General features: G+C 33.5%; 1 protein-coding gene across 1 annotated transcript; it reads right to left on the reverse strand.

Moving 5' to 3' along the window:
• Positions 1 to 6727: 6727 nt before the first annotated feature.
• On the reverse strand, positions 6728 to 8595 carry LOC131599798 (berberine bridge enzyme-like 21). Its single transcript, XM_058872051.1, has one exon. It carries the CDS (start codon positions 8494 to 8496, stop codon positions 6859 to 6861), a length of 1638 nt encoding a protein of 545 aa, XP_058728034.1. The 5' UTR covers positions 8497 to 8595; the 3' UTR covers positions 6728 to 6858.
• Positions 8596 to 13508: the final 4913 nt, after the last annotated feature.

Genomic DNA, 13508 nt, shown 5'->3' on the forward strand with positions numbered 1-13508 from the left:
TTTGGCAAATTACGACGGTTAAAACTGCCACAATTTACAATCTACGACGGTTGCAGTATCGTCGTAGAATCGTGGGTCCCCAACTTGTTTCGTGACTGTTGCCAAAACCGTCATGCAACTGTCGCGATACTTCACGATGGGTCGTAACTGATGTAAACTAGAAATGGCGACGGTTAAAACCTGACGCTAATCTGCCTTTTTTGTTTGTAAATTGTTGCTTGCGACGGTTTAAAACCGTCGTAATTTGATTTATGAATTTTAGATATGATGTAGCGACTGTTACAAACCGTCGTGAATTTTGTTAACTAAATCAATGGTGATTATGGAGGTTCATAACCCCCGGTAAAGAATTTTTTTTTAAAAAATCTCATGTAACTATAATTGTTTTTTAATGAAAATGGAGATGAATCCAACAACACAATGTGACCCATCTTCTAATTAACACACCAGTCTGGAACCAATCAAAATTAAAACACGGTACCCAAACAAATACTTTAATAACACTCCAATCAAACAACCATTCTTTCCTGCTTCACTACAGCTTAATTTAAATTGGAAAAACTACAACATTGGATTGTGAGAAAGGCTAGCCCTACTTGAACAGCAGCTCCAAGGGCAACCACTTCGTCTAGATTAAGAGTGACATTTAGGTCCTTCCGAGTTAGCTTCTCTACAAGCTCCTGAACAATAGGAATACATGTTGATCCACCAACAAGAATCACCTCAATGAATTTTCCACTGGTGTCCTAAGTGAAACACAATACATACAAATATTACTATATATGAATAGTTTAAGCTAGAATTTCTATTTGTAACACTCAAGCTCAGAGACAAGGTATTTTAAATTAGAGGGTGAGAATAGATTCAGTAAGTTATTGATACCTACATCTGGTACAGCAGACAAACACTCGGTACAACAGCCGCAATATTTTGGCGTGGCAGTCGCATACTTCAAATCAACACCTACAATTCGGAAAGCCTCACTGCGTATTAGAATCCAAAGTAGAACCAGCTTCTTAAATAACTTAAACTAGCAATTCTATAGGCATAAGTTCTATAGACAAAAGGATACACAAATAATTAGTTTTTACTTCCTAAATTGGCAAGATTAATAGTGCATATACACAAATAATAAGACCACAGTTAAAATCAATTTATCATAATGAATTGAACTTATTTTAAGGAAAAATGTGCTCTTGCCATTCCTTTAGTTTAGGCATAATACATGAACTACTTGCATGAATGCATGGGCTATATGCACACAAAACTCTATTCGGAAACCGAACATATCTTTGGCTTTTGATAAATGAAGGTTTAAATATAATGAGTTATCTAGTAATATGGTATGATGTCTAATGAGTAGTTTTTTGCTTTCATTTTTTTTTTTGATAATTTGTTTTTCGGGCCAATAAACATTGTCATGTAATGATGTCTCATAAACAAACTATTATGGTGGATTAGAATGTAATGATAATAATAAAAGAAAATTAGATTTTTCACCCCAATAAACTTTTCCACATATAAGTATTTTGTTGGTACCTTTTATTGTGAACGTCCTTTGCAATTATAAGTCATGGCTGCTTTTGCTAATAAGTTATGCACAGTCTTTATGTTCCTCTATCTTTTCCTTCTCTTCATTTCCACATGTAGTATACAAACTAATTAAACTACCCATTCGGGTCTAAGACTTCAAGACTTTGTATAGAGCCATCTCCTATATCATCACAAATGCATTTATCCGAATGAGCTCATGTGCATGTTGTGACAGGAACTCTTCCAAGTCTTGCAAGCTTTGGTTTAATTCATAAAGACACTTATTGTTATTTATGTTTGACTTAGCATACCTAAAATATCAAAGTTGAAATAACAGAGTAGTTCAATCTTATCGAACACACCGTAAGTAATTTCCAAACAGGCACATCTGTTAAACTTATTGGGACAAAGATGTCGTAGTTGTAGTCTTGTCGCGTTTTTGGGCAGACATGTCGATGATCAGAATTGTCGCATAACGAAATCTGGTTCAACACTCACATATTTTACTTAAGCACCTGTAACATTCGTTATCCCGACTGTTGCACGCCTCATCTTTCGATGGCGGTGACAGAACTGCGAGGGAATCATTCTCTGTTTCACAGTGGCTAGAGAGTCACGCTCAACCTCATAAGCTTGTTGCTAATAGCTTGGTCAAGATAGTTTCCCTCCTGGCCATCAAAACGATCTAGGTCAGTTATAACTATTATTTATTAAAATTTAGTTTCAATCAATTAGAGTTGGTTTTCTATGCAAAAATGTCTCAGTATAATAGTATAATATCATACAAGAAACTTACATCTGAATAAGTACCTGATTCTATTTAATTAACCTAGCTTAACATCCATCTACTCAATACAAAGGAGCCATAACGTAAATATTGAAGTTGCAGCCGTGAGCCTCTCTTTAATGAAAAGTAATGCTAGAAGACTACTTACATTAGATCCGCAATGGATTCAATTGTTTCCTTAACCAATCATATGGCTGGAGCTTTATTACACTAAGTTTACCTTTTATTAACTTCAGGTTATGTTTTACTGATATCCACAAGAAATTTCCATGTCCTATGTTCAACTTCAGCAACGATTACAATTATCCAAAACTGAAATTTGATTCACCACGGTATAATTTTTAGCATAATGTCCTTATTTTATATATAATTTTTTGACTCTGGGTGTGATTCAGGGAAGATACTTTATGGTACAATGGAAAGTGAAGGAGGACTTGTGAACAGAACACCCATTCTTGATGGAACCAATTATTACTATTGAAAAGCTAACATGGTGGCCTTTATTGAATCCATGGGCAACAAGGCATGGAAAGTTGTGGTCAAAGGATGGAGCCCTCCATTGGCAACAGATAAAGATGGGAACCCTACTGGATTACTGAACGAGGAGGAAGACTGGGACGATGAAGATGATAAAGCTTCTCTAGGAAACTCCAAATCATTGAATGTCCTATTCAATGGAGTGGACAAGAACATTTTTCAGACTAATAAGTAGTTGTATTGTTACTAAAGAAGCTTAGGAAATCTTGAAGACTGCTCATGAAGGAACCTCTAAGGTAAATATGTCAAGACTTAAACTTCTTACTACTAAGTTTGAGAACTTAAGAATGAAAGAAGATGAGAGTATTCGTGACTTTCACATGAATATTATTGAGATAGCCAATTCCTCTAGAAGGCAAGCTGGTTAGAAAAATTCTCAGATCTCTACCAAAGAGGTTTGACATAAAGGTCACCGCCATTGAAGAAACCCAAGATATAAACAACATGAAGGTTAATGAACTTATGGGATCTCTTCAAACCCTTGAACTAGGGTTTGGTGACAAGTCTGAAAAGAAGAAGAGTGTAGCTTTTGTGTCCAATGCTGAAAGTTCAAAAGATGTAGGTGATCTAGATCGAGGTGAAGGACTATCTGAAGACCTTGAGCTCCTTGGAAGGAAATTCAATAAGGTTTTTAGAAAGATGGACTGGAAGTCAAGACCAAATGTTAAGAACAAAACTCCCGACATCAGCAATAATCAGGATGTTAGGAGAAAGTCCAGAATTTAATATCAGTCCTACCAAGGAAAATGATTCCAGTGTCATGAGTGTGAAGGGTATGGACACATAAAAGCTGAGTGTTCTACTTATCTCAAGAGGCAGAAGAAAGGTCTAGTTGTATTATGGTCAGAAAATGAGTCTGAGAGTGATACTGTAACTGCCAAACATATTACTAATATGACTGGAGTATGTAATGAAGAATCAGATTGTTAAGAGCTTACTTTTAAGGAGCTGTCCACAACATACAAGGAGTTATGCCTCAGAAATGTGAAAAGTGAAGCACCTATCTACCATCCGTGAATTGAAAAATGAGGGTGTATTGCTCAATTCAAAACTGAACATTATGACTAAGTCTATTATAATGCTTAACAGCAGCTCTAATGTGATGGATGAGATTCTTCAAACTGGGAAGAATGTTGGAAATGTTAAAGGTGTTGGGTATAACAATCAAGTAAAAGACAAAAATAAAGTGACTGAAATCAAGTTTATTCAAGCTAAAAGAAAATAGAATATGTCAGATCAGATGTTCCAACATCCTCATAGACATCGGAAGAATTTCTCAGGAAGGAAGAACCAAATATGGAGATGTCACTATTGTGGAAATTATGGTCATATAAAAACCTTCTGTTACAGATTATATGGTTATCCCAGACTTGTTTCGCATCCTAGAAAAGAACAGACTGTTGTTAAAGCAAAGAAGAAATGGATTCCTAAAAAGTTTATGGAAGCTCTCTTAGCTCACACCTCTCTCAAAGCTCCTACTAGAGAGGACTGATACTTTGATAGTGGTTGTTCTAAATATATGACGAGTATCCATAAGTTCTTGGTAGACATTAAACTACGTTCTATTAGCTATGTCACTTTTGGAAATAGATCAAAAAGTGAAATAAAAGGTGTTGGTAAGCTGGACCATACAGGACAGCCAAATCTTGACAATGTTTTACGTGTTAAGGGGCTAACTAATAATTTGATAAGTATTAGACAACTGTGTGACCAAGGTCTCAAATTTACCTTTACTAAATCTGAATGCCTAGTAACAAATGAGGAAGGTGAAGTTAGCATGAAGGGAACCAAATCAAAAGATAGTTGTTATCTATGTTGTCTTTAAGAAACGTAATGTCTTTTAACTTGTTTGATGTCAAATGAGGATGAAGAAAAATTATAGCATCAAAAGCTTAGGCACTTGCACTTGAAGGGTATGAAGAAAGTTCTTTCAAGTGAAGCTGTGAGAGGTATTCCCAAGCTAAAGATTGATGAGGAAAGGATCTATGGTGAATGTAAATTGGGAAGTAAACAATAATGTCCCATAAGAAGCTTCAACATCTGACTACCACTTCTCAGGTTCTGGAGCTGCTTCACATGGACTTGATGGGGCCCATGCAGGTTCAAAGTCTTGGTAGAAAGAAATATGCCTATGTTATTATTGATGATTTCTCAAGATTCACATGAGTGAGTTTTATTAGAGAGAAGTCTGATGTGTTTGGAGTCTTCAAAGAAATGTGTAAAAGGATCCAAAGAGAGAAAGGGTATGATGTTGTCAGAATTAGAAGTGACCATGGAAAGGAATTTGAGAACATCAAATTTGAAGAATTCTGCTCTTTTGAAAGGATTAGTCATGAGTTCTCATCACGAATCACTCCTCAACAAAATGGGGGTGGTGGAACGCAAAAATAGGACTATCCAAGAATGTGCAAGGGTCATGCTTCATGCTAAGAAACTTTCATACTATGTTTAGGCTGAAGTCATGGACACTGTCTACTACATTTATAATAGAGTGACTATTAGATCGGGTACTTTTGTTATTCTCTATGAATTATGAAAAGGAAATAAGCCAACTGTGAAATACTTCCATGTCTTTTGTAGTAAATGTTATATCTTGGCAGATCTAGAGAAAAAGAGAAATATGGATCCTAAAAGTGATGAGGGAATCTTTTTGGGATACTCTACTAACAGTAGACCATATAGAGTGTTCAACACAAGAACTAAGGTGATGATGGAATCCCCAAATGTGGTGGTCGATGACTCAACAAAAGAAGTTGATGTCATAGATGATGTTGAAACATCTTTCCTTATGAATGATGATGATATTGTGTTGCTGACTTAAGTGCTAATATTGAACCTGAAGAAACTGGAACAATTGATAAAGGATCCTCTATCAGGATTCAAAAAGATCACCCTAAGGAGCTTATCATAGGGATCTCAATAAATGGGTAACCACCATATCAAGGGAAGTTGAACCAAAGAATGTCAAGGAATCTTTGACTGATGAGTTATGGATTAATGCTATATAAGAAGAACTCGAGCAGTTCAAGAGAAATGAAGTTTGAACTTAGTACCAAGACCTGAAGGGAAAAATGTTACTGGGACAAAATGAGTGTATAAGAACAAGTCAGATGAACAAGGTGTTGTTACAAGAAATAAAGCCTAATTGGTTGCTCAAGGATACACTCAAATTGAGGCTTTTCAACAAATTAAAAATGCGTGTATGATTTGCCTTAGTAAATTTGAGAGCTAGTCTTTCATAACTCTTATGCTTCAGGTTCCTTATTACATTATATTTGACTTTAACATTTCATTGGAACCTTAAAAAAAATTTATGAGGTTTGAGATAACTTTTCAAGATAGATACGATCATCAGACATACTACTTGATCGTAGATCTTCACGACTCCACCGAACGTTGCTTGACATAATGTATTGTCCTAAAGATAGTCTTTGATATCTTGATCTCCAAACACCACAACTTGAACTTTATGATAACTTAACAAAATAGTGTTGTCGTCGTCAACACCAAATGTGGAGAAAACCATATTTGTTAGAGTTGTCGTGATCATGTTAAATAGAGAACATCTATGAGTGAGAGCAAAGAAATTTCTTCTTCGCTCATTCTAGATCTCTTTGTTTAGTTCTTTTTTGATTTTCTCTCCTATATGTCTCTAGCACTTGGATTAATCCAACTACAGACAATAGTGCTAAAGAGAATTGTGGAGAAAATTTATTGAGTAATCTTAATAAAACTAAAGATAGCAATAGAAATACTTTTTTTTATCGACTAATATATAAAAAGAGAAACAGCAACATTCATATATAATGAGATAGGTTTCATAAGAGTTGCATAAATTTTTACCTTTAAAACAAAATGTACATGAATATAATATGGCATTGTGGAGACAATTTAATAATAATAATATATAAAATCATAATAAAGACCAATAATTTACTTAAAATTCAAACTAGCAGACAGCATAAATAAAGCAAAATATGCTTTACAACTTTATTGATTCTTTAAAACTTTCCAATAAGAACAGGAATACTCTGCTCATTCCTGAAAAAATTACCTGGATCAACAGCAGTCTTAATCTTAACCAACCTATCAAAATTGTTGTTAAAATACTTAGCACCATAAACTTTTCCTTCTTCATAACTATTCTTACCAAAACTATTAATCCCAATATCAAGATCTCTATAGTTTATATAAGCACTTCTTGGATTCTTTGTCACATAAGGTGTCATGAAACTATAAAGACTCTTAGCTTGATTCAAATAATTCAATGTAACAGCAGGTGATGGATCATTCCAATTCACTGAATACTGAATTTTGAACAGATTCCTGCGGTGGGGAAAAGGCGTTGCATCGACCGGAATCTCACCTACTTTTCCACCATAAGGATTAAAAACAAACCCAACTTTTCCCAACTCAATCATCTTTTTCCATATCAACTCCAAAGTATCTCTTGGAATAGGTTTCTGAACATAATCAGATTTTCTCTTACCGTAACGGGCCGAATTAACATTCCTATCCAAAAGACTCTCCGGTTTCGCACCATTTTTAAAATCCAGTTGACTGTTGTACCAAATAACAGAATTAATCCAGCTCAATTCAAGACAATCCTCTTTCTTCAAACCCAAATGTGGAAATTCCTTCCTCAAAATCGCTACCACCTCCTTCGCGCCTCCGAGAAACAAAGCAACTACAGAAGCTCTAACAGTTTTTCCTCTTTTGACAGTTTTAGAAGTTATAGGCTGCAAAAGAAGCCTCATGAAAAGCCTGTTATCAGTAGTTGGAGCAACTTGTTGCCATTGAACAACGAGATCAGTAGCATTCTGTTCCAATGTTTTCTCTATTCTGAAAACAGTAACGGTTTCAGGAACCGCTACTAATTTAACAGTATAAGATAAAACAACACCAAAACTAGCACCACCACCACCTCTTATAGCCCAAAAAAGATCTTCTCCCATTGATTTTCTATTCAAAAGCCTTCCTTTAACATCAACAATTTCAGCATCAATGATATTATCAGTAGAAAGACCGTATTTTCTCAGCATTGTACCATACCCTCCACCACTGATGTGACCACCAACACCAACAGTTGGACAAACACCAGCAGGAAAGCCATGAACTTTACTCTTTTCGTAAATTCTATAATAAACTTCACCAAGAGTAGCACCAGCTTGAACATAAGCAACTTGTTTTTTTACATCAACATTGATTGTTCTTAGATTGAACATGTCAAGGATGATAAAGGGTGATGGATTTATGTAAGAAATACCCTCATAATCATGTCCACCACTTCTGATTTTGACTTGAATGTTGACTCTTTTGGCGCAGATAACAGTGGATTGAACATGTGAGGGTTGTTTGGGAGTAACAATGATTAATGGTTTGGAAGTTGAGGATGTGTTGAAACGTGAGTTACGGATGTAGTTTTGAAGGACAGTGGAAAATGAAGGGTTTGATTGTGGGAAAACTATGTTGGAGATTGATGGATCTGTGTTGTTTTGTTTGAGGCAGTTAAGGAAAGTTGTGTACAAAGATTCTGTTTTTGGTGGTGCTGCTAAGGATGAAGAGAAAAAAAGACAGAGAAGGAAAAATGGTGCAGAAAGAAAAAAGGATGGAGAACAAATTGGTTCTGATTTTGTCATGTTTGTGATGAAAAAATGATAGAGGATTTGTTTAGTTTTATAGAGATGGGTTAAATGTGCTGTGTACTAGTTTGGGAAGTGTGGGAACACATGTTTGTAATCTTTGAGAACGTGAGAATTGTCTTAATATATATTTATTTATGTTGTCTTGTTTTTGAGAGCTTAAATGTTCAGAAGGATAATTGTGAAAATGATATATTAGTAAAAATAATCTTAATGATTAGTTAGAATTGAAAACGGTTTATAATTGGTTAAAATACACTTCTTAGAGTTAAACAAAGCAAAGTAGTAGTAAAAATTATAGGCAATGGTTGAAAAAATAGTAGTAAGTGCTGGGTCATGAGGGGACCCAAAACTTGCACTGCCGTTGGATGGGGTCAACAAAACATTACCGGAAGACTTTTGATATAAAGAGTGTTGGTCAAATTAGAGTCTGATATTATTGTTGAAATATGAGTAGTATGCATGTGATAAGTGGGGTCGTGGAAGTTTATGTGGCTTTTACATGTTCATAAAATCTCGTGGCTATTATTTTTAGTTTTAACCATGTTTTTTTGGCTTTGAATTCTGTCACGATGTTTACCCTTTAACAATTGATGCACTGCAATGGACTTTTTTCTTCTCACATAGTGCTCCATTTGTTGTTGTCGGGAATTTTAAAAATATATAAATTATACAATAAAAAAGGAAATGTTTTAGATGGATTTTAAACATATTTGATTTTTATTTAAAGATATTAATAACACCTTATAATTTTTTTTCTTTATTTTTCAATTTATTTTATTTTAGGGGTTTTTATCAATATAATAAATATTGAAAATTTCTAACCCCACTCCATAACATTTAGGCGTACCACCGAAATGACAATTTTGCCCTCGTGCGCCATAGATGGATCTCCGGAATCACCCTTTTTTATTTACGTTTACTTTGTTCCGTAGAGGTACCTACGGAAGCATTCCGTAGATCCATCTACGGAAGAAGACAAGATCAGAAGCAACAGATAAGAACATAAGCATTTTGAACTATAAAAGACCCCATTGCATTGATTCATTGATTAATCGATATTACAATAAAATTTTAAACAGAAAATTTAGAAAGCTAATAGATATAAGAAATTACAACGGTTAAAACAATACCATCTAATCTATGCATCATTTGAATGCAATCGATGTCCCATTTCACTTCAACCCACCAACGTTCCATTTTGCCGGTCGCAAACGAGGTACTTGTTCTAAGCCTTTGAATCCTTTTGATTTCTTCTCCGGGTTCGTACCCCCCCCTCTAAAAAAGACATGATAGTCCTCTTGAGTTGGTCGAAGGAATGGATATTCCAGCACTTCACCGAAACGGGGGGTTTGACGGGAGAAAAAATGACATGCCCTTCCCTTATGCAGTATTCTGGTTCAGGATCGAGACGCTTCATTGATGTTCGGTGACATCCATCCGGCCTAATGCGAGACATTGTTGTGTTTGTGTTTAGGGTTTGTGTTTTTGTGTAATGCAAACCTAGAAACCCCAAAGTTATAGAAGCCTTTGGAGATTATGGATCACATAATCTCTGTCACAGAATATTCCGTAGATATATCTACAAAGGATTTTAAAATTCCCCTTTCCATAGATGCATTTACGGTAAACACCCATAATTTTTCAAATTAACACCTTCCGTAGATGCATCTACGGTAAACACCTATAATTTTTCAAATTAGCACCTTCCGTAGACGCATCTACGAAAGTTTCCCTGTTTGTTTTTGCAGCAGAAGCAGTGCAGTAGCTAGCAGTAGATTGCAATGTTATAGAGTGCATATATTACACTTTGAAACTACATAAATACATTAAAAGAGCTATCGCCAGCTAAATCTATTGGAGGTTCTATTGAAATGAAACAATGGAGGGAGTGATCATGTTGGTTCAAACTACGGAAAAATTCTTGAACTGATTTTATGTGTATTTTCTCCCCATATACACTAGTTTAGTACGCTTCTGTAGATGCATCTATGGAAGGAATCAAATTTTTTTTCAAAATATGGGGTGCTTCCAGAGATCCATCTACGGAAGCTGGGGGCAAAAATGGAAATTCCTGTGATGTGTAAGAGATCCATGGAAATGAATGAGAAATTTTCTAAGTATTGAGCAAATAAATATAATTTAATAAAATAGCTCGTCGAACTATCTTATAAACTGAATTATTTCTCACTAAACAGATAAATACTTATAGTTTTTTATATTTATAATTGTGCAACTTATTGGTGATTTGTCAACCCATTTTTTTACCTGACACCCCCATATATTTTTATCCTTTGTTGAAAAATGTTGAGATACAAAGAATTTATAGTATACTGGAAATTTAAAATTTCTGGTATACCAGAGGTACATAAATTTCAAATTTATGGTATCATAGTTTTTTTAATAAAAAATACCGGAAATTTTAGTCATAAGAAAATTTCAGGTATATCATACCGAAAATTTTAGTTAATTTAAAATTTTCGGTATACCGGAAATTTACATACCAAAAATTTCAAATGTATGGTATCACAGTTTTTTTTTTGCAAAAAAATACCGGAAATTTTGAAAAATCCGGTAATTTTTTCAAAATTTCCAGTATTTTTTTGAAATTTCCGATAAAAACTCACGAAATTTTTTAAAAATCCGGTATTTTTTCGAAACTTCTGATACACCCCCAAATTTCTGGTAGAAACATATATTTTTTTAAAATTAGTGACTTTATGCAAGAGTATAACGATAAAAGCATAGCTTTTGAGAGGTGCCGGATATAATTTTAGGGGTGGCAAGTTAAATTGTCATGGCACATCGGGCAGACCCGTAGATCCGCCATAATATGACGAGAATATTAATTAACAACAATAACATACATCAACATTTATCAACAACACAACAATAGCATTAAAAAACATACATTTTATAAACAAAACACCGACCACATATACAACAAACAATAACATACAACAACCCAAGATATAATAAAATGTTTCAAAAACGCACATTTTATTAAAAACAATCGTGGAACTGGAATCAGTGATAAAATCCATCTAGTTTATGATATGTGCTATGAAAAAGAAATACAAGGTGGATGAAGTTTACATAATAGCTTCAAAAGTATGTGCTTTGTTAAGGTGGTTTTCTTCATTCACTTTTCTATAAGTTAACAAAATAAATAAACACCATGACATTAACAACATTACATGAAAGATTCACCAGATGAAAAAAAAAACGAGAAACCATTTTTAACAAAAAATGTAAACGAAATCAGAGCATAAGTTTAATGAACAAACCTAAAGATAGTGATCGGTGAAGACAAATATGAAGGTTGTCGTATGTGTGATGAGTGACATCACTACTACAAAACACACATACGACAACGCCAAAGTCACCATAGTTTATCAATACACAATGGTTACATATCTAAACTGAGACACTAACAATTATTTTTATTAAAAAATGTTAACATATAATTACAATGGATCATTTAACCGTAGTGATAAAATGAAACTTTCATGGGTTCGAACCTCAGCGTCCTCAAGTATTTTTTTTCTTTAACGTTGACGCGCCTTTTTGTTTTTATTTATTTTTAAAAAAATAATAAAATGAATATCGCTACGGTTGATAGTTTTAACTGTTGTGAAATAGTATACCCATATATAAGTGAGTTAACTCTCACTTTTTGACAGTATCGCTGTATCCTTCACTGGTAAACCCTAGCACCCATTTTTCTCTTCTTCTTCGTCATTAGTCATGATTCTTGTTCTTCATACATAAGGTATTAATCTTTTTTCATCTTCTTGTTAGATAGTTCCTGATTATCTCTTTTGCTGCATCTTGTTGAATGTTCTCTTTTTCTTTAGATTTGTCTTCACGACCTTAACAGGAATAAAGTACAAAAAGTATGAAGCTATGTTAAAAACTTCATCCACCTTGTACTTCTTCATAGCTTCACAACAATGTGAACTTCATACTTTGTTACAGTTCCAAGACTTCATGTATATCCATTGATGATGTAAGTTGTTAGTGTTTTTATTTTGTTGCATGTATTTGTTGTTGAAAATTAAGTTTGAGGTTTCAAATGTTGATAACTTTCATGGTGTTTGTAGGACTCAAAATAAGAATAATACATTGTTAAGTTACAAGAAAAGTAAATGAAGAAACAACAACAATAAACTTCATATAGTTTAAGAAACTATGAGGAGAAATATAACAAGTATAAGTTGTTGTGTAAACTTCTTACTCCTTATATTTCTTCATTTCTTCTCAACCTAGACGAACCTCATAATTTATTCATGTTCCACGTATGATTAGTTTCAATAAAAGGTGCGTCTTATAAACATTTTATAATATATGGTTCTGTTGTATTATGTTGTTTTGTTGATAACTGCTTTTGTATGTTGTTGTTGTTGTTTTTTTTTTAATGTTCTCAGACCAAGAAGATTAGGTTGAGTTTATTATATTCTATGTAGATTATTTGTTTCACTAACCCTCACTTAAAATACATTCATTTAAATTGACATAGATACTTATAATCTGAAAATTTAGTTGTATTTGAAAATCAACCTATATCAATCAATATTTTTCTATATACTTACGTATTATCTTTCATTTTATGCTCTTTTACATATAGAATATGGTATAATGATCTGACTCCATAGATACATCATTATCTTCGATTATAGTTAAATTTCAATAACAACAATTAATTGAATATCTGCCTTGTCATCAACACTTATCATCGTAATGCAAGACCGAATTTTTCAAAAAAATTAGTAAAATTTCGAAAATTCTAGTAATTTTTTTCGGAAATTTCAGAAAAATATATATTTTCTCAAAATTTTCAATAAACGCAAAAAAAAAAAGGTAAGAGTAGTAACACCATCATTGGGAAGTGACAGGTTAATTTTTCTATGAAATAATATTTATAATTTAAATGATATTTTGAATTTTTAAGTTTCTCATTTAATTAATATATAAATTTTTTTTGTGTTTTTTTTTGTAATCAAGATTTC

This window comes from Vicia villosa, linkage group LG4 (assembly GCF_029867415.1).
Source record: "Vicia villosa cultivar HV-30 ecotype Madison, WI linkage group LG4, Vvil1.0, whole genome shotgun sequence".
NCBI lineage: Eukaryota > Viridiplantae > Streptophyta > Magnoliopsida > Fabales > Fabaceae > Vicia > Vicia villosa.

Bases quoted from the DNA above. Each gene is read 5' to 3' on its own strand.
- LOC131599798 (XM_058872051.1), bottom strand. From the start codon at position 8,496: ATGACAAAATCAGAACCAATTTGTTCTCCATCCTTTTTTCTTTCTGCA.